We start from the raw sequence: 25646 nt of genomic DNA, 5'->3' as shown, positions 1-25646 counted from the left end.
AATTTCTGTTCTTCTCGACGGATACAGTCGGAGAACACAACGCGTTGGTTTTCTAGAATGTTTCCAAATTATCCCGCATTGAATCCATCGTTCTATTTTATTCATTGATATTATTTATATCTATGTGATTAGATAGATAAATAGATAGGCACTACTATATTACTATATTATATTTTGCATCCTTTTTGTCGATATTGACCAATGTCATTATTAATAAATCTTCATGTCATGCCATTTCTTCACGTTACATTCAGTCGGTGGGAAAATCAAGTAAAGCAAAACTCAAGATAAGAAGTGGCAAATGTTTCTTATTCAGCATCATGAATCATATACTATCAATCCAACACGGCTTCAAAACTCATGGAATCAATAACACTAATATGATATTTTGTATGTGTCATGGAATGTAGAATATGGGGTATCCGTTTTCATGATATTAGACTATCTAAGACAGGCACATAAATGAGTGTCCCAAAAAAAAAAGAAAGAAAGAAAGAAAGAAAGAAAAACAAGAGCAAGCAACAACATCCTTATGCTCGGAATTATCTGTAGTATAGTATGTCATCGTGAACCGGGTATCTCGTTTAGGTGTCAAACAGCAACATATAGCAAATCATCACATGACATCGGCCATCACCATGTTGAATTAACCGTGTTCGTATCAGATATAGGGTATGCTCGCCAATTTATTATCATAGATAGATAGGGCTGAGGGCATGACGTCAGGAGTAAATCGAGTGAGAAAAAGGTCTGATATCCAACTGCTAAAATGGCGTCCACGGGTGTGGAATTATAGCAGGCAGCTCTACGGGGCCGCGGCAGTCATTTCCACGTCAGGGTTATTTGTGTTTGACGCCTGCGCCTGAGGAGCAGGTTTGGTACTGTTGCTGTCCAGGAGGCCCATGACAGCTATACCAGTAGTTGCGGCAAAGAGTGCCCTATTTCATCCCAGTTAGTCATATTTTTCTTCCATCAGAGGGGACCCGGTATAGACCGTCATACCATTCCAATGCGCCGAATACCACGGCTGCCTGTGCCGAGTTGCAGGCATCGTAGCAGTATTGAGGCGAGGGCAGGAGAGTGGCCAAGGCAATAAAGCCTGCGAACCAAAAGATCATGGTGATTACTTCAGCTGCCAGGACAACAATGCGTTGTGCCACGCTGGGGAAGTACATCGGCGCCACGGCGAGGAAGGGGACTGCAAAAAAGGGTGTCCAGACGCCATTAAAGAGCATGAAGTTGACAGTCGGGCTGAAATTGAAAAAGCTGACCACTGTTCTGTGTCAGGAACTGCGCAGTTTTATTTAGTGTAGAGTCAGGGAGACATACTGTATGCGGTCAATCCAAGGACAATGATGCCAAAAATGGCCTGTATCACCCGCAGAGTGGCCCTGGCATAGGTAGGGAGAGTAAAAGCCATGATGAATATGATATTATTTTGAATAATCTCTTTATCCAAGACACTCTTTTTGAAGGTAGAATGAGCGATACACTGGTAGGATGCGAGTAGATAGGCAATAAAAAGAATAGAGATGCCTGATGTAGCCTGTACAGTTGGATCAGCCGGAAGATACTATTATTAGCCAACGTCAGCCAGCAGGAATATAAGAAGGACAGATGATTGAAGAGCAGGAACGATTGATTGACGGCCACGAGACCAAACTCTTGTTCCTGGCTTGTGACGTGGAGGATGACTTGGAATCAACTGACCTTGGCTTGTTGATTTGACTCAAACTGAATTAGAGATTAGGGATTAGATTAGAGCTTAATGAACATTCAGACAGTAAACACCTGAAAGCAAGACAATCAACCGAATAATCGCTTGAATATTCTTTCCCCCCCCCCCTTTTTTTTTTTTTTTTGGATCTTCAGAAATCCAGAAATCCAGAAAGACGGGAGAAGAGAAGAAGTACAAAAAGCCAATTTGACCGCTAGATGCAAAAAGTCTCCTGACCTTTTTATACTCTGAAGATGAAAGAATCAGGACGGATCTACAGACCCTTATCCGAGAGTAGCTCGTATTCCCTGCTTGAGACGATCATTTTGGCGTCATTGCCTTGCATTTTACCTGAATTATAATCCTGATTAGGGCGGTTGTGGTGTTGAGCCTGTGATCGAGCCTCGGCACAGAACAACGAGGCAACACTGGGGAGACCGAAGATGCGTCGATGCGAAGGAAAAAAAAGACCGGATGAAGGGTGGAGACCTTCTAGCTGGCCAAATTCGGATGGTGTTGCGATAGTTTAATTATGTTGGCAAGGCTTGTTTGGATGATTGAAGTAAATATGTTGAAGATCTCTTCACATGAATTTGAAGTACCGAGTGGTCTTGGTTTGTCTATAATTCAGTCAGTCCGTCGCGTCTGTCTTATTATCTCATATTGCATTCATAGCAATCTCGAGTCTTTGATATCTATTATATTTATATTCATTCGTCATTCAACTTGAATGAATAGACTTGATGGGTTGCTGCACATGTATGTATATGTGATTAATATCAAAATATATTTCCCTCTCAACTAGCATAACCCCACTATCCCCGCATATCACAGAAAATATACTCGGCCAGATCTAAGCATCATATATTATCATCACTATCATCTTCAATGGCTTCATCACCATTTCCATTTTCTTTTACTTGGCGTGACTTAGACAAAGCCAGCCTTTAGAATTTATGCCTCAGGACGCTCTTCCACCCCCGCACGTTCGATCACGCCATCTCTGTATCCCAAACCCCTCCCCCCGGCGCTATTGACTTTCGCCCTTATTCCCCCTTGGCTGTTGATTTCTCAACTCATTCCTCATTCTTCTTCTCGATCCTCTATCGACTGACTCTCTCTTCTGCCTCTATAACCACATCAGTCCTCAGCCTGCTGCTCGCTAGGCACAGAAATTTCCGTAATTTCTTATAAAAACAGCATCAATCGCTAGTCAAAACCCGCCGGAGTCATCAATCATGTCTTCCGAACAGCAGGACCTTCGTTTCGAGACTCTTCAGCTTCATGCTGGGTACGTTCTCGCTACCTGTGAGGAGAGCTTGGGCTGACCATCATCGAGCCATGAACCCGATGCTGCAACAAACTCCCGCGCCGTGCCTATATATGCCACTACTGTCCGTCCTATCTTGTTTTCTCTAATCCTGATGCACACAAGCTTACTTTATACGCTGATCTAGTCTTATGCCTTCAATGACTCCGCACACGGAGCACGACTCTTTGGTCTCAAAGAGCTTGGAAACATCTACAGTCGAATTGGAAATGTGAGTACAACATTTGAAACTTCGAAACATCTACCACTCGCTCTCTAATTGCATCACCATTTTGAATAGCCCACTGTAGACGTATTCGAAAAGCGTATCGCTGCATTGGAAGGCGGTGTTGCGGCCGTCGCAGCATCTTCTGGACAAGGTGCTCAATTCATGGCCATCTCAGCTCTAGCCCACGCCGGAGACAACATTATATCCACCACCAACTTGTATGGTGGCACATACAATCAGTTTAAGGTCCTTTTCCCTCGAATGGGAATCACTACCAAGTTTGTTCCGGGTGAAAGGCCCGAGGATATCGCTGCAGCCATCGATGATCGTACCAAGGCTGTCTATGTTGAAAGTATCGGAAATCCTCGCTACAATGTGCCTGACTTTGAGGCCATTGCTAAAGTTGCCCACGAAAAGGGTGTTCCCTTAGTAGTGAGTAACTCGCAATCCTTCCCTCGCCGCTAGTGGAAAAAAGAAATATTTTTATCGACTAACCCGCTTCCACAGGTTGACAACACCTTTGGGGCTGGTGGATATTTCTGCCGTCCTATCGAGCACGGCGCTGACATTGTCGTACACAGTGCAACCAAGTGGATTGGTGGACATGGTACTACTATCGGTGGTGTTGTTATCGACAGCGGGAAATTTGACTGGGGTAAGAACGCAGCACGATTTCCTCAATTTGTCGAGCCATCAGAAGGCTACCATGGCCTGCGATTCTGGGAAACCTTCGGGCCTGTTTCGTATGCTATCCGTGTCCGTGTTGAGATTCTTCGTGATCTTGGTACTGCGCTCAACCCATTCGCTGCGCAGCAGCTCCTATTGGGCCTCGAGACCTTGAGCTTGCGTGCTGAACGCCATGCGAGCAACGCCACCGCCCTCGTGGACTGGCTCCAAAAGAACGAGAACGTCAGTTGGGTCTCCTACCCTGGCCTGGAAAACCATCCCAGCCACGAGACAGCGAAGCGTTTCTTGACCCGTGGCTTCGGTGGTGTCTTGTCTTTTGGTGTGAAGGGAGGGGCCGCTGCCGGTAGTCAGGTTGTTGATGGCTTCAAGCTGATTTCAAATTTGGCAAAGTATGTTATGTGTTTGCTCTAGCCAGGGCCAGGAGATTACCGTACTAATAATTTATATAGTGTCGGCGATTCAAAGACTCTTGCCATTCACCCCTGGTCGACAACCCACGAACAACTCTCTGAACAAGAGAAATTCGACTCGGGTGTCACCGAAGATGGCATCCGTATCTCCGTCGGAACCGAGCATATCGACGATATTATTGCTGATTTCGAACAGTCTTTCAAGGCCGCAAAGGCTTTGAATGCATAAAAGACCACTCTCATATCGAATATAGAGAATGAGATTGTATCGGCTAAACTACGACTGAGTATACAAAGATAAGATGAAGGGGGGAAAAAAAGAAAAAAAAAATCGAACCCTAATTATTGCAGGATGAATGAGTACGTATAAGAGATGATCTATTGGCCTGGCGCAACACAGGAGGACAAGGAAATGTGTAGACATCTTAGGGTGTTCTTTTTTGTGTGTTCAATGACCTACGATAGCGATGAGACGAAATATTTATGGCTCGAATTCAACGCACGATATCCAACTCTTTTGGAGATGGGTTTTTGTATTTCCTCTACGATGGGAAGCTTAAGCGTTTTGATAGGACAGAAAGAGAATCAGAAGTGGAATGTATTCACAAAAAAAGAAAACGAAGCCTAAGAGAAAAACCGAGCAAAGGCTATTGCTCTGAGTAACTAGTTATTTTTGGATGGGAATGCGACAAAAACAAAAAACCGCCCAGCAATACCAGCCAAGCTGAAACCGATACCAAGTACAGAAACAGAATGTGAAGACACAATTTCGAAAAGGGAAATCGAGAAAAAAAGAAAAAAAAAAAAAGAAACCATACAAAGAAGACGTGGGTTTGAGAGAAAGTCTCCATGCCACTAGTAGATGCTGTAGCGGAATAATAGCAACCGCCACCGCAAGTAGTGCATGGAAAAATATAGAGTCGATAAGGATGTAAAGCAGCGTATGCGAGAATAACCAAGGTCAGTCAATTTGTCTGACGGACCTTCCAACATGATACAAGCATGCCTCATTCCCTCCCGCGGACATGGTAGCTGAAACGCCGAGTTCCCGGTGTGAAAGTGAATTTGTACAACGAAAAATAAAAGAAAAAAAGAGATGAAACCATATCAAAACAAAATCGTGATAGAATGGCGGCGAATATGACTCCAGTTGCATCCCAGTTTATGCATTATGTGGGCTGCACTTTTGAGCGACGAATTTAGCTGCCCTGACCAGGGGGTGGTGGTTGTGCAGAGCCTGTGTTTGACCCTGCCTGCGCTCCGCCCATCATGAACCCAGGAGGGAACATGGGCATCCCGGGGAAGGAGAAGCCAAATCCAGGCACTGCAGGTGGCACGCCAACATTGTTGACACTAGGCATATCGCGATCGGCCTGGCCACCCATACCAGGACCTGGATTATTGTCGCGCTCTGGGCGACGGAAACGATCTTGCTGGGTGCGAGAGGACACAGGCCCACGCTTGCCCCCCGTGTCGGTTGCAATACGCCTGCTGATGGCTATTAAGAAAGGATTAGCCACGATCATGATCTGAATAGGGCTCGAGAGGGATCGAAAACTTACCTTTCGACGAGACACCGGCACCGATTTCAATATCAGGCTCCTCAACCACCATACCGCTTTCGATGGGCCTTCCCCCAGTTCCACCGTATTCAGCAGTGAGCATCCACTTTCGGTCGGCCTCAGTAAGTCTTTCGATAGGAATCACACTGATGCCCGTCTGGTAGTCGCTGCAGTCACGGGGACCAAATCCGACACCCCATCGAGTCTAATATTTGTTAGATAATTCAAATGAATCGGGATGCTCAATGTTGAAATGACTTACTCTGAGCTGCATCTCTCCAGATTTGTGGGATTCCATTCCATCCCGGGCAAGAATTGCGTCTTGACGACTGATCATTTTGATGAAAGCATGGCGTTTGTCGATGTTGACGATGCAGGTTTGAACAAGTCCAAACTTGCCGAATAGTGAGCGCAAATGAGCTTCGGACGACCTGCAAGTCTGTTAGAACAAGATAACGTTATCGAAACCGCTGTTGGTGAAAACTTACGTGACACCGCCCACGAAAAGAGTCCTACTCAAAACTATATCACGAATATGAGCATACTTGTAAACCGTATATAGAGAAAACAAATGAGCACGAACCTTTAATGTTTCCTTGACCAATAGAGTAATCCCACTCAATAAACTTCGGACCGGGTGGAGGCAGATTGGGGTCCTTGCGAGGAGGACTAGGAGAGCGACGTCTGCGACCGGGAGGACTGCGCTGTCGATAGTCATTGCCTCGTCGGCCACGAATATCGCGGGGATCTCCACCCCTACGTCCTGGTGAGTCTCCATGGTATTCGCCATAGACGGGGCTATCGCGGCGACGAGGAGGAGACACATCGCGACGTCTGTCCCAACCAGGGGAACGGGAGCGGCGCCGATATTGACCAGGGGGCGAACGCATGTAGTCCCTTTCACGGTCCCGGTCCATATCACGTGATTGAGAGTCCGGACGGCCCCAAGCGTTGACACTCTGACCCGGTAGATTAAAGCCGGGAGCCTGCCCAGACATAGGTGCCATTCCGGTGGCATTGGACAGACTGAGGATCTGCAGCGCTGTGGCCCACTGTTCCTGCGGGATTCCCTGTGCCGCTAGCAGTTGCAGTAGCTGCAGTTGCTGCAGAGCATCCGGCGCTACAGTAGGAGTCGGTTGGGCGGGAGCTGCAGTCGCCTGTGGCAGTAATGCAGCCAATGGGTTTTGCGCAGCAGCCAGTGGGTTAGGAGTGTGACTCTGGCTCTGAGGTTGAACCAAGGCCGGGTTCTGAGCGACACCTCCCAGGGCCGCGAACGGCGTCGCCATAGCCCCGGCAGCATAAGGGTTTACACCAGCCTGCCCGTTCGGGGCGTGTGAAGCCTGGTCTACGGATGATGACACGGGCTGCGGGACTGTACTCTGTGGGTTTAATGCACTAAGAGGATTGGCCTGGGCAGGCACTGCTGGAGCTGCTGGAGCGGCGGTGTTTTGCTTGGCCATGTCTGCCAAAGCCTTCAAGATACTGGAGGTATCCGGTGCGGATTGAGCAGGAGTTGTCGAAGTGGCACCATTTGTTGCTTGCTGCTGCTGGGGTGCTGGACCTCCGAGTGGGATGTAATTTGGTGCTGGAGACCCTTCTGGGGTGGTGGATTCAACATCTAGTGATACATCAGATTCCGCTTCCCAGATCTTTCAGCCATCAACGGCTACCCTTCCATACTTAGGGACTATGCCCCGCGGATATATGGGTAACAAGTAATAATCGTTGTACAAGGGGGTTGCTTACTGTGTGATGCAGGCGCGTTTAATTTTTCCTTGAAGGAAGTGAGCATGGCTGGAGGGAAGGTGTATCCACGCTCCCAGATATCCACCAGTTTCCTGATTTTTTCCTATACAAGAGACGATCAAATACGTAAGTTAAGCTATTCGTCACAAAAGAACGCAACGAGAGATTAGGAAAGCATAAAAAAGACACAGTTTCTATGCAGGATGTGGGGGATATATAGCGGGAGATACGTAGAAGTGATCTTATAAGAGGCCGTAGTGAGATTTGGAAATCACCGCGTCTCACTGGCCCTATGCATTCCCGTAGGTTCTGTGATAATATGATGATTTTTTGCGTATTTCTTCTAGAGCGTACCTTTTGATCTTCAGGAGCATTGTTTATGATATCAGTCATCAAGACGGGTAACAGCTCGGTCACTCTGTTAACACCAGCGGCGAAGGTTCCATCAGGAGCAGCACTACCGGATGGTTGGCCTGCCTTGCGCGCTGCATCTACCCACTGTCGAGTTACAGAGTCTACGACATAGAGTACGCCCAACTTGTGTGTGCCTGGTGCCTTTTTGAAATGCGTGTAGATCTTTTGAATGAGGACGGATTCGTTCTGCGAGAATGAAGACAAAACGTTAGCATAACCGCTTGATTCACAATCCATAGTCCACTCGGGAAGAGTATCATACCTGAACATTGGCAGTGCAAAGCGATGTAATACTGTTGATTTTTGATCCCGACACACCTGGTGGCTTAAGGGCCAGCATGGACTGGAGATAATTATCCAGTTCTGCTACAGCCGACGACATGGCTGTTTTTGAGTTGGTATGAATAAAGATCAAATCAAGTACTGGAAAGCGCAATTTTGATGGAAGCAAGCTTTTTTTATCGTCCCGAATAAAGGGACTAAATAGGTGTCTGAAATGTACCCAACTCCCAACGAGTCGCTTCTACCGGGAGATCCAGTATGTTGTCTAGAAAAGAATATCTCTTGTATCCTGGTCCTCAAGGAGTTGAAGATTCTTAAGCGGACTTCTGTGGGCGTGCCACTACGGACTCCACGAGCACACTCTGGCGACCAAGGGGGCACCTTCCGCCTACAGCCAAGCGATAGTGGCCCAGAGCTTTGCGACTCGCGAACGAGTATCAGTACAGGGTACGACCTAAAATGAAATATCTGCAGAGAGACGACGAAAAAGAGCGATGAAAATGGTGGGTTTACGGTGTACAGATGACCCGTAGTGGGAAGAAGAGATGGTAGGAGGATGATGGAGGTTGTTGAGGAGGAGAGGGAGAAATCAGAGAAAGAAAGGGACAACGGCCGGAGGTCAGGTGATGAAGGGCAGAAAAAAAAAGTGCAGCTGCGCGCTAGCCTAGAAGAGGAAATCCTACATGCGGTCCACTTTTTCTTTTTGTCACTTCTTTTTTGTGTCTCTGGGATTCCTTTGAATAAGAATATCTAGTTGTTTCAGCTCAGAGTCCCTCCGACATTGATACCTACTAATTATGAGTCATACTCTGCCAGAATTTTTGCTGTTGCGGTCAGATGTGATTGCTACTTATAGCGGCGCACTGCCAACTCAAACATACTGGAATTACAGAATGGATATTTAAATGGGGTAATACAGCTGGTTTTTGATACTAGTTAGACATCGTCGCGTAGTGTTGGTTTAGTAATAGGAATATATCTTATTTAAATGAATTTAAAGTAGCATCCATATCGAGGAGGCTAAGTCAGGTAGACATCAAGCACATCCAGATAGCCATGGTGGGGCCAGTTGCCTCGTGGGGAATTGCAGACTCTACCTTGAATAAAGTACCTAACTTTATGGAACTTCACTGCTATATAGCCAAATAACTGGTGTTCGTTAAGACTTATGTATATATTCAAGTAACTCGATATGGATGAGACTGAGAATATTTACAAGTCATGGGAAACGACAGTATTAAAGAATAGCGAACCGAAGACGAAGACAACAATATGCAAGACAACGTGCCAAATATAGCAACAAGTTCGAACCCTGCTGTAATTCTACCTACATGATATAATTTTCACAGTAAACTATCAGCTGAAGAAGCAAGACAAAAAAATAAGTAAATATAGATAAATGAAAACAAGAGAGAGAAATCAGTTCAATTTCATTATTCTATCAAGATGTGTCACCTTTCTGTAGATGATGAGCATTCGTTTGAAGCAGACTAACCAAGACCGTTGGCATTTAATAGGGTAGCTATGAAGGTGTTGATGATCTCAAAGAGACCCAATATGCTGTGGGTTCTACTTAATCTGGCATCTGGGAAAAAGGCCATTGAAATACTATGTCTGTAAATGATTTGAATAGCATCTACCCCCTCTCTCCCTCCACATATATTCTTGGTATCTCAACAGTGATTTTTGCCGTTTGTCATGTGATAAAGGGCTGGTGCTATCTGTATATCCTCCAGTTTACAGTATTGTTTTCAATTGCCTAGCGCTAGTTCAATACCTTTATAAATTGACAAACCCGTGTATATCCCCTATAGAGGGTATGGAGCTATACCTCGGTCGCCTCGGTTTAGATATAACAGCCATGATTCTCTTCTGCAGCTGCCTGTGAAGTTAAAGCACACGAGTTTACGCTCAGCTATCCTCTTCATTTTCATAAATTGCAGTCTGGATAAAACGGAATGGTACTCGTCTGGACTCGAGTTTATACTCGATCATCTAGAAGGCTGATTATTAAGATGTTGGTTCATGATGTCCTTTTGCTTTCCCGATTTGGTTAGCATCAACATCTCAATGTCTTTATGTACATGTAGGGCGGAGTATTGGTGATTTTCTTCCGCTTTTTGTTTCGAGTTTCTAGAATCTACATTATTATAATAGCACCGAGTGATAGCTCTCAATGCCAGCAGAGTTCAAATGATCCGAAATATCGCGAGAGCGCAGGGGGCGATTGCCTCGGTGCTACGGAGTATACCAGGACAAAAGGAAACCGCTTTATGCTTCAACCCGTTTCAAATTAAGGCGACGCCACGTAGACATGATCATGGTTATTGAAGATGAAAACAAACTCATTTTTTGACTTCACCAAATGGAATTGTATGGGGTACAAAGGCCAGGGTATCTGAATTTTGATGTTTTGATACTCGGTGAGTCGAATAAGGTAACCAGGCCTAGCTGGCGTACCCCCTGGGGAAATACAATTTAGACTGTGTATTGTATGAGAATCCTCGCCTGGTTCCACAAGGATACTCAGCACCATGGGATTTTTGGAGGCTATTGATTTGAAAGATGTAAATAGCCTGATCAGATAAGAACGACGCCTGAAAATTCACCATGGCATTCAACAATAATGTTCGGAAGGCGGCACAAGCCCGGGCCAACCAGGATGGGCAATGTGCCGACGTCATTACCTTACCTAGTTAAGTTGGTTGTACAGCAGTTAATAGCAACAAAACTGGATCATCCCGACACGATCGTCATCACACAGTCATACCGATATCGCAAGAATCTGTAGGACGATAATTGTTGAGCTGTATAGAATACACTATAGAGATATACCATTCATTAGGCTATTATTATCTTCTTATTTACCAGAGGATTAGAAGCGGTCACGACGTGGTAACGGAATTTGGCGGGTAAGGAATCAATCTCAACATGCATGCAAGACAGCAGCCTAGGAGTTCAGGACCGCCGAAAAACTCGGGACACCGGCCGCGTTGGGGCTAGCGTTACCGTACGGTACGCGCTCGAGCCATTGCCTCGCTTCGTTGCCGGGAGTTACCGTACCATGTGTGTACCGGTTGTATTGGTACGGCCAGATGGAAAAAAAGGGCCGCAAAAGAGCTTCTCCCCGAAAAAGTTGGACACTTCTTCTTTTACCTCTTCTACTCGTTATACCCCCTTTCCTATCCAACCTTCATCCATCCTTTCCCACTTCGCATCCACAGCCGTTTGATTCAAGATGGCTTCCACCTTGAGACTCGGAACCTCTGCCCTTCGCTCTACCTCCATCGCCTCGAAGCCGGCTGTGCAGTCCGCTGCCTTGAATGGCTTGCGCTGCTACTCCAGCAAGGCCAAGGTTTGTTGTTGTTCCCGTTGCATCCCATGCCTTATGAATGATGGATGAATTGCTAACGCCGATTTGAACTCCAGTCCTTGAAGGAGACCTTCGCCGACAACCTTCCCGCTGAGCTTGAGAAGGTCAAGAAGCTCAGAAAGTATGCATATCCTATCCCGCGCCTCTTTTCATCCGCAATCTACAATTGCTAACCACGGTGAATCTGTACAGGGAGCACGGCAACAAGGTCATTGGCGAGGTTACCCTTGACCAGGCCTACGGTGGTGCCCGTGGCATCAAGGCCCTCGTTTGGGAGGTGGGTGATAACAACTTCACGATCGATGACGAGATTGTTAAGCTAACCCGCCGTGTAGGGCTCTGTCCTTGACTCCGAGGAGGGTATCCGTTTCAGAGGCCGCACCATTCCTGAGTGCCAGGAGCTTCTCCCCAAGGCTCCCGGTGGCCAGGAGCCCCTTCCCGAAGGTCTCTTCTGGTTGTTGTTGACCGGTGAGGTTCCCTCCGAGCAGCAGGTCCGCGACCTGTCTGCCGAGTGGGCTGCTCGCTCTGATCTCCCCAAGTTCATTGAGGAGCTCATCGACCGATGCCCCAGCACTCTCCACCCCATGGCCCAGTTCTCTCTGGCCGTGACCGCTCTTGAGCACGAGTCCGCCTTCGCCAAGGCCTACGCTAAGGGTATCAACAAGAAGGACTACTGGAACTACACCTTCGAGGACTCCATGGACCTCATTGCTAAGCTGCCCACCATTGCCGCCAAGATCTACCGCAATGTTTTCAAGGACGGCAAGGTTGCCGCCGTCCAGAAGGACAAGGACTACTCCTTCAACTTGGCCAACCAGCTCGGCTTCGGCGACAACAAGGACTTCGTTGAGCTGATGCGCCTGTACCTGACCATCCACTCCGACCACGAGGGTGGTAACGTCAGCGCCCACACTACCCACCTTGTCGGTAGTGCTCTGAGCTCGCCCATGCTCTCTCTGTCCGCTGGTCTCAACGGATTGGCTGGTCCTCTCCACGGATTGTAAGTCGATATTGTATATTGAGCTGTCATTTTGATCGGCGTGCTAACAACCCTTAACAGGGCCAACCAGGAGGTCCTTAACTGGCTCACCAAGATGAAGACCGCCATTGGCAACGACCTCAGCGACAAGGCCATCACCGACTACCTGTGGTCCACCCTGAACGCCGGCCAAGTCGTTCCCGGATACGGTCACGCTGTCCTCCGTAAGACCGACCCCCGTTACGTCTCGCAGCGCGAGTTCGCTCTCCGCAAGCTGCCCGAAGACCCCATGTTCAAGCTGGTCAGCCAGGTCTACAAGATCGCTCCTGGTGTCCTGACCGAGCATGGCAAGACCAAGAACCCCTTCCCCAACGTCGACGCTGTAAGTTTTAGCCTGCTATATTACTCCCTTGAATCCACTCGTACTGACTCCTGCCTTGCAGCACTCTGGTGTCCTTCTGCAGTACTATGGCCTGACTGAGGCTAACTACTACACTGTCCTGTTCGGTGTCTCCCGTGCCTTGGGTGTCCTGCCTCAGCTGATCATTGACCGTGCTCTTGGTGCCCCCATCGAGCGCCCCAAGTCTTTCAGCACTGAGGCCTACGCCAAGCTCGTTGGCGCTAAGCTTTAAAACGGGTTTGATTGATATGAAATTTTGGGGGGTTGGATTTGTTATGATCAAGTAGAGCAATATGTATTATTTTTCCCTTTTCCCCCCAATAATCATAGACTGGGACGCGCTGCGTGTTCGGGTTTGTTCAATTAATGTATGATAGGACTTGGTTCGAGCGGGCCTTGTAACAGCACTTCCATGTCAAACATTTCTTTTTCACTTAAATCCAAATTATCCCATCCATCGAGTATCGAGTACTATGTTTGGTGGGTTACATCCGTCCCAACTAAAAGATTGATTTTCATGATCTTCATGATAATTATATCCACAATTAAGCTGTAGTTCCTGTGGTGTAACCATTGGGTGGGTGACATCATCAACACTCCTGGGAGCAGTCCGAGTGTATTACTCCTTGGAGTAGTCTCAGTCTCATACTGCAACCCAATGATCAAGGTGAGCCGATAAATCAAATCGTCGTAGTGCTATGTATGTCTGTCCGCGGCTAAGGCGGTCAGTCTGAGAGCAGCCCGGCAGAGCTGTCCTTATGCTCCGATCAAAACCTCCGATTGGCGTTGGTGCGGGAGAGCCGCTGATCGGTGCTCTCAACCATTTTTCCCTCCTTTTTTCTTTCGGTTCTTTCTTTCTTTTCTTTTCTTTTTTTTTTTTCTTGCCTATTTTCTTTTTCGGTTTGTTGCGGATTCTCGTCGCCTTGTTGGGATCCGCCCGGTTTGCTCCGCCCGCTCAACGGAGCAGTCCAGCAGCCAAAGAACATTCCGCTGATACACCGCCGGGCCGAAATCGGAATAGTGCTCAGGGCCGCCCTCCAGCGCCCGATTGGGTTTAGGGCCTCCCCAATCGCTTTGTTTGGGGGTCAGCTTTGTCGATCCAGCCTGAGAACTGCAAAGTAGATACCAGTACGGAGCGCGGAATATAGTCTCCGGAACTTCATCGCCTTTCTTCCTGCAGCTACTAGCTACCTATCTATCTTTCGTGGCCATTGCTCGCCCTGTTATTAGTCCGCTGAATTTCTCCTCTTCTTCATTACCGACATATTTATTCCCAGCACACACCCCTTTCTCTCTTCACTTTCATCCTCCATCGAATACCTCGTTTTTCTCCCATAGCTCCATCGCCCCTTCGACTGAACATCATCGTTCTGGTCGTGCTTACGCAACACTCGATTTTCGTGATCCCTTAAGCGACGAAGCCCCCTACATCCCTTGGTCAGGGCCCCTTTCAGCGTTCCCCAAGGCTTTGAGATGTCTACCACTACACCTGAGGCGGCCTCCGCGCCCAAGCTGGAGAAGAAGCCCGTCAAGTTCAGCAACTTGCTGCGTAGGTGTCCCTTGGCTAGTGATTTTCCCGTGGGAGTTATGCAGTTCTGACCGTTATCTCTATAGTTGGCGCTGGTTTGAACATGTTCGAGGTCACATCGTTGGGACAGGTACTTTTCTAAATGATTCGGACCAACTTCCATATTTCCCCTACTAACAGCTGTCTAGCCGCTGGAAGTGATCAAGACAACCATGGCTGCAAACCGGGGCGACAGCTTCGCTGGTGCTATGGGTCGGATTTGGGGGCGTGGCGGGATCCTCGGTTGTAAGTGTCCTTGTGTTCCGGTTTCAAGATATGTGGGACAATGGTAACTAACATGGGGTGACCATCCTTGTAGACTATCAAGGTCTCATTCCCTGGGCCTGGATTGAGGCCTCCACTAAGGGAGCCGTCCTCCTCTTCGTCGCGTCTGAGGCTGAGTTCAGTGCTAAGGTTCTCGGCGCTCCCGACTTCCTTGCTGGTATCACTGGGGGTATGGTCGGTGGTATCGCCCAGGCCTATGCGACCATGGGCTTCTGTACCTGCATGAAGACTGTCGAGATTACCAAGCACAAGATGGCCGCACAGGGTGTGAAGCCCCCCAGCACTTTCGCGACTTTTATGGACATCTATCGAAAGGAGGGTATTCGTGGTATCAACCGTGGTGTCAATGCCGTTGCCATTCGTCAGACTACCAACTGGGGTTCTCGTTTCGGTCTTTCCCGATTGGCAGAAACCGCGATCCGTAAAGTGACTGGCAAGGAAGACGGCCAGAAGCTTGGTGCCTTTGAGAAGATTTTGGCCTCCGGTCTGGGTGGTGGTCTCTCTGCTTGGAACCAGCCCATTGAGGTCATTCGCGTTGAGATGCAGAGCAAGACCAATGACCCCAACCGCCCTAAGAACTTGACTGTCGGCAAGGCCTTCAACTATATCTACCAGTCGAATGGTCTCAAGGGTCTTTACCGTGGCGTTACTCCTCGTGTGGGTCTGGGCATTTGGCAGACCGTCTGCATGGTGGCTCTTGGTGATATGTAAGTGTTTGCTCCTTTCCCCCGATTTCCTTGTGAAGCAAATGCGTTTACGGGGATGACATCCCCGCAAAAACTCTTCCCCCATCCATGTGAAACCGAGGAAACAGATAGGCTAACCTGTGGGTCTCCGTTGTACCGAATAGGGCCAAGGAAACAGTCGAAAAACTGACGGGCGACCAAGTCACCGCTAAGCACTAGAGAAGGTTTGAGATACCCTTCTGCCATGCATGGTCTTTGAGTTGGGTGGATGATGTAACAGCCGGTCTTCGGCCTTTGGTATCTATTGTACGGGCCTTCAATCGGATGAGATGTCCCGAGGGTAGGGATCAGACATTCGCCGATCATTGAGGGGATGTAGCATCGGACTGGAGTTGTATGTCATCAATGTCATGTTAGGCAAATACTCGATATAATGAATAATAATATTGCCGACTCCTGGGGGTTCGATGATTCCGAAAATCATTTTCTGAATGTTTTGTATTTTCCGTTGCGGGTATTATTTATTGAACAGCATTGGAAGTCATCCTGGCCAAGTGCAGAGTATATTTAGTCCACAACAATACTATTCATGAAGTCTGAGTGAAACATGATAGGATTAATATTTGATGCTCCATAGAAGATGATAACCATCACATGAAGCTATACCTATCATGCACTGTAAACTTGACGGTCAATGCACATATCTCTTGGTAGAATCTTTATAATGGTGCCAATACACTGTATTCTTGTGAGAATAGGTAGCTATACCATGTCAGAATCAAAGCCAGGCTCTTTCATGGTCAAATCAACGTTGATCAACAATTTCATTATATTCTTGTAGGAGCCGGCAGAGAAAATTTTGACAGTCAAATTTGAATTGCCAAATCCCTATCCATGTGTACCAAATAGGACGTCGATTACACCTGCAGAGCATCCAGACACGGTTTTAACCATATTCCCGCTGAATAACAATAATAGCAATAATAACCTTACCCCTATACCAATAGTCTTTTTTCTCTGGATCTTACCGACTTTGTTTTTCCTCGGAGCTTTAGGGGATCCACTAGTATTTCAGCCGTACTTCTAGGACCCTAGACATGTTTCGCTAGAATCTGGCTAGACACTGCCATAGGTATAAACATGTATTTGTTATCAGAAATTTAATTGGGGAATACATAATAAGAACCTAAGCGTTTGCATTGCACATGGAACCATATTGAATAGGGTACAATTGTATTACACAGTCAAGCAACTACAACCACATCATAAAGGAAATATCGGCAAAGATTGATCTAGACACATAAAAAATCGAGGGGGTGGTGACGCTTTTTCCAAGGGCAGTCTAGTATGTATTGTATACATGGATTTAAACGGTCAAGCCGAGTTCCTCGCCGTACGGGAGCTGGACGAGGTCTCCAACGGAGGCAACTGAGGCCTTGCTGGAGAGGAAGGACTTGGCGACCTGTTGATATATATCAGCTATACATTCCCTATTATCATACAAAACAGGGATACTTACATCCTTGACCTGCTGCTCGGTAACGTTGTCAATAGCCTGAGCGATTTCACCGATCTGGTAAGGCTTGCCGCCGTTGACAAGGGCGGAGCCAGTGGCCTCCAGGCCAGTCTCGAGGCTCTGGGCAGACTCGAGGGCACGGAACTTGGCCAGGGCGACGGCCTTCTTGATTTCTTCGCCAGCAATCTCGCCAGCGGCCGTCTTCTTGAGGTTGTCGACGGCGAGCTGGCTAAGACCAGCAACATGCTCGGCTTTTCCGGAAACGGCAATAGTGAAGAGACCGGCATCAGAGTAGGTCTGGTTCTGGGCCGAGGCACGGGCCTGGGGGAAACTCTGGGCGCCCTTGGACAGAAGAGAGAAACCGGGAGTCCACTTGATAGTGGACTCACCACCAAGGAGAGCAGCGAGAACGGAAGCCTCAGGCTTGTAGCCAGAGGTGCCGAAAGAGCTGGAGCCAGGGAAGGCAATCACGACGGAGCTGCCGGCCTTGGAGGAGATACGCTGCTCACCGCCAAAGTATTTCGAGGCAGACTTGGGCAGAACCTTGTAGTGGCTGGAGGAGCCGGTGCTGGGGACCTCCTTGAAGAACTCACCAGCCCACTTGGAGAGGTCCGCAGAGTTGGGGCCGCTGCCGACGAGGGCGATGTTGGACTTGGCGTAGGCCTCCTGGGCGTACTCGGAGAGGGCCTCGGCGGAGAGGTATTTCTCGACTGGGACATAGCTGGAAGGAGTAACGCTGTCACCCAGACCACGGTGGAAAGCCAGGCTGTGAGCGGCATCAAGAGCCACGTTCTCTGGGTTGGCAGCAAGAGCTGCTTGTCTGATCTTGAAGAGTTTGAAGACGACCTCGTTCAATTCGTGGGCTGCAAAAGAAGAAAATCTGAATTAGACCCGATCCATAAACTCCGATGGGCCGATGCTGTCGACTTACCTGGGAACTTGGTCTGAGAGGCAACCTCCGCCAAAAGCTCCGTGAAATACGGGAGGTCGTTCGAGAGGAACTTGGCCTTGAGGACTACGTTCTCACGCGAATGTGTCGAGGAAACTTCACCGCCCAGCAATTCAACCTCCCGAGTGATCCGCAACGCCGACCGTTTGAGTGTAGACTGTCAATTGAACGTGAAATAGTCAGAACCCGAGTCCTCGTAGCAATTTAAGACAAACAGAGAAGGCAATTGGGTCATAGGGTACCTACCTTGAAGGCGAAGTGTTCGAGGACGTCGGAGAAGCCAGGAAAGGGCTGGTAACGGGAGCCGGCCTTTGCAACCAGCGCCAGGGTGCTTGTAGGGCCCGAGACTTCTCTGTTGGCGATCTTCAGACCAGAAGACTCAGAGACATCGTACTGGAGGCCCGGAGTCACAGCAGAGGCCATGCCCCGACGGCTGCTGGCGCTGGCAGCAGAGCACTGCTTCTGGAGCGCACGGGGCGCATTTCGGGCGAAAGTAGACCGCGACAGCATTATCGCATGTGCGGGAGACAGAAAGGGGAGGAGAGGAAACAAAAAGCCGTAGGGCTTGAGAGTAATTGGGGGTATAGGGAGGAGGGGGGAGCAGAAGTCTGGCGTCGGGCGGTTTGGAAACGATGTCTGAAAAGCTTCAAGATGCCGGGGCCTTGATTACTCGCGCGCTGATTGGCTAGAATGACGAGTGCGGGCGGAACCGGCTTATCCTCGTCCTCCGGGTCAGGTGAGATCAGGTGACCCGTTGCTGCACGTGATTTGTCGGAGGCTTTGCGATAAGAGAAAAAGAGACAGAAGCAAAGAGGGACATTTCGGCTTGGCTCCCTGATCACGCAGTTTACTTCCATTTCTGACCGTTTTATTTCCCTCATGAGAACTTCACGGTGACCTTAATTCCTCTTCTAGAGAATTGGAAACTGGGTGATTCTCTAGAAGCCCGACAATGACGTCCCAAGTATGCGACTGACTGATCTTCCCCCCCCGCTACCCGCATCGGTTGCTGATATTGAGCGTCATAGTATGCCGCGGAGCTTTGTGCGCTCCTAGTTGAAGACAATTTCGGAGAATTGTTTGGGGTATGCTTGCTCTGCTAGTTTCGATCATTTTTCCCACAGCAATAGAATCATGCCCGGATCGAATTTGCGATCCTCCGAAAGAGAGGCTTCATTCAGATGCTGTTACATGGAATCTGTAGACTGATTTTCAATCTCAAATCTCCAGCGCATCTTCTCGACCTTAAATCGCTATGACCGCCTCCCCCTTCCACGCCTGAAATTCTATACCCGCCTCACTGATCGCCAACTCCATCATGGCCTCGCCGCCATGATCCAACACCACCTTGTATACCATTACACGTCTTACGATGACGGCATCACTTATTATGAGGCCAACCTGCAGTCTGCATACTACATAATCCGGACCGGAAAGATCCTAGAGTTTATTGAAGATCGATTGGGAAAGTATGCTGCCACTGTAATGTCGGCTATTATGTTTCTCGGGCACGCCCAAGTCAGCCATCTTGAAACCCTGCCAGAGCTTCGTCCTCAAGAATTGAATAACAACGGTGCTATTGATGACTATGGAGAAACCGGCGAACACGAGGAAACTGGAGAAAATGGAGAATATCCAGATCAGGAGGGACAGGAAGAGCAAAAGGATCAGGAGGAGCAGCTCAATGGGGTCAATGGTGACCATGCCTCTTCTGAACAGTCGGCTCTTTTACACCCGACCCTGAAAGCTTTAGCTGCCCACGGTTATATCATCCGTGTGCGGGAAGCTCAGATGCAGAGCCTCGCCGACAACATTTTGGACGCAGAAAGAGTGATAAAATCGAGGTCTGATGTAAAAGCTATGAAAGGCAAGAGATTTGAAGAAACAGTCAAAGAGGGAACACGAAACTTGATCAAAGAACGGACGAATGGAGATCTTACCCACGGCTTGAGATTCAATGGAGTTCCACGGGGTGCCAAACGAAAATTTGGAGCCGGGGGTGCTGAAGCGCCCAACAAGAAACCCCGAGCATACTACGCTGCTGTCGATGAGGACGAGGGGGATGAAGAGGAAGAGAATGAATGGTCTGATGACGAGATGGGTCACGACACGATTCCAATGGAGGTGAGTTTCTTTCAATGTTATAGTGTACGAGGAGCTAATAGGCCATTGGTTTCAGTCCGCATTGGTCGTTCGAGTCAATTATGATAAACTTGACGTTGCTCTCCGGAATCGCCGGTTTATCGAGCTTGCTGAGCAAGATTCATCGCCTGCAACGGCCCAAATTTACGACACACTGCTTCGACGGATTGAGTACCAAACCGTGACCTGTCGAGATACCGACGAAAGTTCTGAGATACCTCGCGAAGGGGAGGAGAATGACAAATACTCAGTTCCAATCCAACTAAATGAGGTGGCCGAGGATGTTGACCCGCGGTTGGATCTTGCGGGGTCCATCGGCCCTATGGACATCTCGCAGGTACCCAATAGACGCGGGAAACGGCCATTGGAAGACAGCGTCAATGGTGGTAGCCACGAAGGCACTAACGGGTTATCATCTGGTGTTAGTCGAACCTATGAGGTTGACCAACATCTTTGCCTTCTATCTCAACCGCCATACAATTTCACGTCTAAAGCTGTCATCGGTGGCGTGATCAACTGGACGGTGCGATTTCGTCATTTGGCCCGCCAGCTCCGCAATCTTGAGCTAGAGCGGATGATAGAAGCCCGATATGGCGATGTAGCACTGCGCGTTATCCGAGTTCTTCATGCCAAGGGCAAATTGGATGAGAAGCGTCTTCAAGAGATCAGTCTTTTACCTTTCAAGGACCTACGACAGGTTCTGGCCAGCATGCAGGCAGGTGGATTTGTTGATCTGCAGGAAGTACCTCGGGATGCGCAGCGTCAACCCTCGCGTACCATCTATCTCTGGTTCTACGACCCGGATCGCATCCGGAGTAGCGTTTTGGAAGATACGTACAAGACCATGTCTCGATGCATGCAACGCTTGAAGTTCGAACGGAACCGACTCAAAGAGTTTCTAGAGAAAACAGAGCGGAGTGATGTCAAGGGTAATGAGGAGCGGTATCTATCAGAAGGGGAGTTGCAGGTTCTGCAGCAGTGGAAGGCCAAAGAGGCACTTCTTTTGGGAGAAGTGGCCCGGCTGGATGAGATGATCGCTGTGATGAGAGACTATTGATACCATCCTGTCACGAATGATGGAATGTAAAAAAAAAAAAAAAAAGAGAGAAAGTGAAAAGCCGCATTTGCATTGCATTTTGTTTTATTTTGGCTAGACATTACTATTATTACTCGATAGTTTTCAGGAAAGGGCGAAAACAAAGAGTCGAATTTATAGGAAGCAAAAATAGCATGGATCTAATAACAACATCGCTTTGCCTATCTATTCACATCCTATTTGCCATGTTACTTATGAACCACAAAGCATGGTGCCCTAGAATACTATATTCATTTATGTATAGTCAAAATTCAAAGCATTTGGTCTCTTATTGTTATTTCAGATGATATCAAATCAGTTAAAATGTAGATACCCAAATTGTCAACAGCCGCCCATACACCACAACTGTATGAAATAAGAGAAATGAATCAGTATCTAGGTACAGAGAATGAAGACAAAATATACCACGCTGAACCCGAACAAGAGGAAAGCTTCAAGAAAGGAACCACCACATCCGATGTCAAACACCACCATAAGCCCAAGTAAGAGGATAAGAAAAGGCATGAAAGGATAGAAAACAAAAAACAGCGAAGTAAAGAAGATAGGATAGATAGATGAATAAGACGAGAACTTCCTCCGTAAGTTAAATCTAAAACGGCACCCGAATACATAGAATTACTTTTTCCTCTACCCCGTCTAAGCCGTATCTTCGTTTCGTAGAACATGTCGCGTGAACGATATTGCCAGAAATGTTGAGAACAACCCAAAACACTCAATTGCGAGATTTCAATCGCGAAATTAAGTAGAGTCATTTGTCTTTGGACTGCCACTGACACCTTCCGTTTCGGTGTTCTTGGTCACTGTGTTCCCTTCGGCGCTTGATGAATTGGCCTCGCTTTCTTTCCCACTCAGACGAGATTCGGCGGCCGCAAGTTTCCCCTGCGTTTCTTCTAGCTCCTTTCTCAGTGCTTTGATGTAGTCGATGGCCATTTCCACAGTGCTAGCCTTGCTGATTGCCTGGTTCCCGGCCTTATCTTTTTCCTTCTCAGCACCCCTTGCATTGCACGCCGCAGCTTCTTTGGCATTTTTCAGCTGGACAAACCCCGCAGGAATGAGAGTCTCAATTTCTTTGAGGGCGTTATTAATCCGATTTCGTCGCCCCTGTTCTGCGAGCTTGTGATTCGTTCGTTTGGAGCTGAGATTCTCGGCCAGGGTTTCAGGATATGAGACGCCGGGAAGTAGGGTGCCATCCAAGATGTGCTGGTAATTTGATTTAGATGCCAGATAAAGTGCGGATGTTTCACCGCTACCAGCTGCAAGAATCTTTAGTATATACATTTGTCAAGGGGAGGGGTAACTATGATACTTACCATCCCCACGCACTAGAGGTTGGATACTAGGACTAATTTTAGGCCGTAATTGAGGACTAGCATGCGACAAACTCGGTCGTTTTCTGCCAATGGGACCAATCTTGGGTGTGTCGGACTTCTTACCAACCGGGCCACTAGGAGAAGGCATCGCGATTGTGCGCGGACTCGGGGCGATAGAACTAGGGTTCCGTTCGAGAATCGGGGCGGACTTGGGTTCCAGAGAGGGAGTAGCACTGGCCAATTTAACAGAGGCAGTGGTGGTATCAGCAGGAGTGGCAGTTTCGATACGAGCGACCTGGGGTCGAGAAAGCTGTGAAGTAGGCGTCACAGCCTCCGGGAGCACGACGTCCTCCATGATGTCGTCATGCGACTCGCCAGGCACAAGTTTTGCTTGACCTGTAAACTGGCCCGTCGGGTCTTGGTCGTGCTGCGACCGTTGTATACGCATCAACATTGCAGGTGTTGCAGCCCCACCGGCCTGCGAGTGGGTTGACTGCGGACCCATTGCGGGAGATTTCCGTGACTGGGGAAGAGCAGGTGGAGGCATCAATGGTTCCGAGAGCGGTTCAGGGGATACAGAGTCCTGAGAGCTCTCATTGCTTCCATATCGTAAACTGCTACCACCATTGGCACGTGGCTTGGAGCCACCCTGGTCCTGACTGAGGCCATTGAGTACTTCATCCGAATTGACGTTTAACAATGACTTCTTTCGTGTCTGGGGTCGCACAGAGGGCGATTGTTGTTTCTTGGCTCGACTAGCGAATCGAGAGGTAGCTGAAGGCCGGCGACGGTGCTTACGAATGATCCCCGGCGAATTTGGGGTGGATGCCGCAGGGATACCGGTATCAACGGGTGAGTGCAGAAACCCGACGTCCGAAACTTGCTGTTGGGTCGAATGGAAGGGGTAATTGTTCGCGTTGGAGTTTTGGGCTTCGAGGGCCGGGGATGTGAGGGGAGTAAAGTACTCTCCGGGAATAGTGTACTCAGGAAGTCGAAATTGAGTTTCCAAGGGAGTCATAGCGGGAGAAATCAGAGGTGTGTAGAGGATCTGTAACAGTGCGGGCGCATGCATTAGCCAAACCTATACATAGGCGGGGTTCTGACCAGAGCCATTGGTGGTGAGCCTACCTGTTCATCATTCATGCGAGTGTATCGATCGTACATCTCGTGGTTTTCGTCCACTCTTTGTGGGTATCTGGCGGCATTTCCATGGAGCTCCATACTGTTGGGTGTTGGGGGAATCATTGGCTGACCCTGAGGGCAATACTGCCTTGTTGATTGTGGCGGGAGAGATTGGTAATGCGATGGCGGATGTGAATGATCCTGTGACTGTTGCTGTGGATGCTGAAAAGGTTGGTGTGGCAGAGATTCTTGAGCATAGAACCCGGGGGTCATCGCGGCATTGGAGTACGACGGGGGAACCTGACCAGACGGCGGTTGAGCCTGACCCTGGCTGTGGAGGTCAAGGGAGATATTGTCCATGATACGATTGTAGGGCGAGGGCTGCGCAGTGACTTCAGTATCCATATGGACCATCTGGTTTTGATCGGCCGCGGTGGAAGGAGGCAACGAAACAGTGCTGGGGAGGGAACTGGCAGGGTGACGTTCATGATTGCCGGGTCCGTGCCCTTCGAGGTCGGGAAACTGCATTCCAAACTCAAGAAAGTTGGTGAACTCATCGTCACCGGGGTTCGTCATGATCGACTCCTCCTGAAGTTGGCCCGGCCAGGATATCGAGGGTTCTTGCTCCATGACAGCGATTTCGAAACGGAAATTCGGAGACAACCTGGTTTCTTTTGTGGCTCACACCAAAACCCGAGATTGGGACCAGAACGAGTGAAGGTAGCAATAAGAAAAGACAGCGAAAGGGCCAAGAGACAGAGTGATGGGTGAAAGACAAAGATGCCGCAGTCACACGGCGATTGAGAGAGCACGGCTCAGCAGGAAAGATTGGAAGCCATGGTGGATAAAGCGGAGAAATTTTTGAATGATATTACAGCATATAAAAGAGGGCGGAGAGACGGGGAATAGATGGCAGGGGAGCAAAAGCCCGTTGACTGAAGTAGAGAGACCACCTAGTCGGTAGGAGAGATGATGGTGAGAGAGAAGGTCGGGAAGAAGTTGAGGATGAGGCACTTGGGATGATGAATCCGACCCGAGGGGACAAAAGGAACGCTGATGGAGGGGAATGATTTCCCGTCGAGGCAGAAAAGAAAAAAGAGAGTTTGTTAACCGATCAGCGACGATGGAGGACTATGAAACTGAGACAGAAAGCAGAAGAAGAATAATAAGAATCTCTTCTGTGCGCAAAGTGATGATCTTCTCCATCCAACCTTGGTCGGGGCTCGCCGCTAATTAATCTTAAGCTCAAGCCACGAGCAGCAAGAAAAGAATCCGGAAGAGAAGAGGAGGATGGGAAATGGCATAGGATGTTGTACCGTCCATGTCGATGGCGATAGCATATATTGCTACATCCCCACCCTCGAGCCTAGTGTCCCTAGGGCGTGCTTGAACTGCACTACAATGTCTATATCCATCGACTCTCCAGACGGTGAGGTTGAAGTTGTATAATTTACCATACCGGTACGGTATTTGCTATTAAGATTCACGGTGGAGCGCAGGGGCGGTATGTAATTGGCTGTAAAATACAGACTGTCGGAGGGGTTTTCGCAGTCAACAGTCGAGACGAGTCTCGTGCGGTGGCGATAGAGACTGGATCGACCAGGAGAAAACCCTCCTGCGATGGATATAAATGGCATTCATCGGCTACTGGGTTCCTAAGAGCCAGTTGCGCTTCAAGAATCACTGTGCAAAACGCCTCGTTATCAAGGTTGATAACGCATTGAATTAGCCTGGATATAAACGATATTAAAAAATTCTACCTAGCAGGAATATACAGAGGTTGGAAACTAAAAGACGACACAGCCGTAACATGCTAAAGTGCATACTACAGTAGTCAGTCCCCTGCCATGACCCATGACGATAGC

General features: G+C 48.5%; 8 protein-coding genes across 8 annotated transcripts; 4 read left to right on the top strand and 4 right to left on the bottom strand.

Annotated features, from left to right (window-relative positions):
• Window positions 1–455: 455 nt before the first annotated feature.
• ASPWEDRAFT_605622 (MARVEL domain-containing protein) lies at window positions 456–1865 on the bottom strand. Its single transcript, XM_040838525.1, has 4 exons — window positions 1792–1865; window positions 1330–1734; window positions 1003–1273; window positions 456–938 (listed from the first exon to the last, which is right to left on the bottom strand). Exons 2-4 carry the CDS (start codon window positions 1418–1420, stop codon window positions 806–808), a joined length of 495 nt encoding a protein of 164 aa, XP_040686763.1. The 5' UTR covers window positions 1421–1734; window positions 1792–1865; the 3' UTR covers window positions 456–805.
• A 1090-nt stretch (window positions 1866–2955) lies between these two features.
• Window positions 2956–4581, top strand: ASPWEDRAFT_115201 (O-acetylhomoserine aminocarboxypropyltransferase/cysteine synthase family protein; the record flags this gene model as incomplete). Its single annotated transcript, XM_040828564.1, has 6 exons — window positions 2956–3008; window positions 3057–3111; window positions 3175–3258; window positions 3328–3687; window positions 3763–4331; window positions 4392–4581. The coding sequence occupies 6 exons, from the start codon at window positions 2956–2958 to the stop codon at window positions 4579–4581; spliced, it is 1311 nt and encodes a 436-aa protein (XP_040686762.1).
• Window positions 4582–5551: 970 nt separating this feature from the next.
• On the bottom strand, window positions 5552–8456 carry ASPWEDRAFT_30196 (Nrd1 complex RNA-binding subunit; the record flags this gene model as incomplete). The annotated part of the gene is made up of 8 exons (XM_040833375.1): window positions 5552–5850; window positions 5915–6119; window positions 6177–6345; window positions 6403–6436; window positions 6498–7532; window positions 7661–7763; window positions 8015–8260; window positions 8337–8456. 8 exons carry the CDS (start codon window positions 8454–8456, stop codon window positions 5552–5554), a joined length of 2211 nt encoding a protein of 736 aa, XP_040686761.1.
• Window positions 8457–11566: 3110 nt separating this feature from the next.
• Window positions 11567–13622, top strand: cit1 (citrate (Si)-synthase CIT1). The gene is made up of 6 exons (XM_040835959.1): window positions 11567–11711; window positions 11786–11850; window positions 11922–12006; window positions 12065–12729; window positions 12790–13090; window positions 13152–13622. Exons 1-6 carry the CDS (start codon window positions 11595–11597, stop codon window positions 13338–13340), a joined length of 1422 nt encoding a protein of 473 aa, XP_040686760.1. The 5' UTR covers window positions 11567–11594; the 3' UTR covers window positions 13341–13622.
• Window positions 13623–14581: 959 nt separating this feature from the next.
• Window positions 14582–16235, top strand: ASPWEDRAFT_744022 (putative mitochondrial DNA replication protein (Yhm2); the record flags this gene model as incomplete). Its single annotated transcript, XM_040839467.1, has 5 exons — window positions 14582–14657; window positions 14723–14766; window positions 14825–14921; window positions 14995–15667; window positions 15811–16235. The coding sequence occupies 5 exons, from the start codon at window positions 14582–14584 to the stop codon at window positions 15863–15865; spliced, it is 945 nt and encodes a 314-aa protein (XP_040686759.1). The 3' UTR covers window positions 15866–16235.
• A 687-nt stretch (window positions 16236–16922) lies between these two features.
• ASPWEDRAFT_185518 (ubiquinol--cytochrome-c reductase subunit 2) lies at window positions 16923–18757 on the bottom strand. The gene is made up of 4 exons (XM_040832086.1): window positions 18358–18757; window positions 18094–18268; window positions 17166–18025; window positions 16923–17108 (listed from the first exon to the last, which is right to left on the bottom strand). The coding sequence occupies exons 1-4, from the start codon at window positions 18619–18621 to the stop codon at window positions 17013–17015; spliced, it is 1395 nt and encodes a 464-aa protein (XP_040686758.1). The 5' UTR covers window positions 18622–18757; the 3' UTR covers window positions 16923–17012.
• Window positions 18758–18926: 169 nt separating this feature from the next.
• Window positions 18927–21500, top strand: ASPWEDRAFT_159521 (putative DNA directed RNA polymerase III subunit Rpc82). The gene is made up of 4 exons (XM_040829766.1): window positions 18927–19075; window positions 19140–19196; window positions 19342–20235; window positions 20291–21500. The coding sequence occupies exons 1-4, from the start codon at window positions 19064–19066 to the stop codon at window positions 21308–21310; spliced, it is 1983 nt and encodes a 660-aa protein (XP_040686757.1). The 5' UTR covers window positions 18927–19063; the 3' UTR covers window positions 21311–21500.
• Window positions 21501–21698: 198 nt separating this feature from the next.
• ASPWEDRAFT_604837 (phosphate-sensing transcription factor PHO4) lies at window positions 21699–24769 on the bottom strand. Its single transcript, XM_040838522.1, has 3 exons — window positions 23788–24769; window positions 22660–23707; window positions 21699–22602 (listed from the first exon to the last, which is right to left on the bottom strand). The coding sequence occupies exons 1-3, from the start codon at window positions 24409–24411 to the stop codon at window positions 22088–22090; spliced, it is 2187 nt and encodes a 728-aa protein (XP_040686756.1). The 5' UTR covers window positions 24412–24769; the 3' UTR covers window positions 21699–22087.
• Window positions 24770–25646: the final 877 nt, after the last annotated feature.

This window comes from Aspergillus wentii (assembly GCF_001890725.1).
Source record: "Aspergillus wentii DTO 134E9 unplaced genomic scaffold ASPWEscaffold_6, whole genome shotgun sequence".
Classification (NCBI taxonomy): domain Eukaryota; kingdom Fungi; phylum Ascomycota; class Eurotiomycetes; order Eurotiales; family Aspergillaceae; genus Aspergillus; species Aspergillus wentii.
Note: the sequence above shows the minus strand (reverse complement) of the source record. Positions and strands in the feature narration are given on the sequence as shown.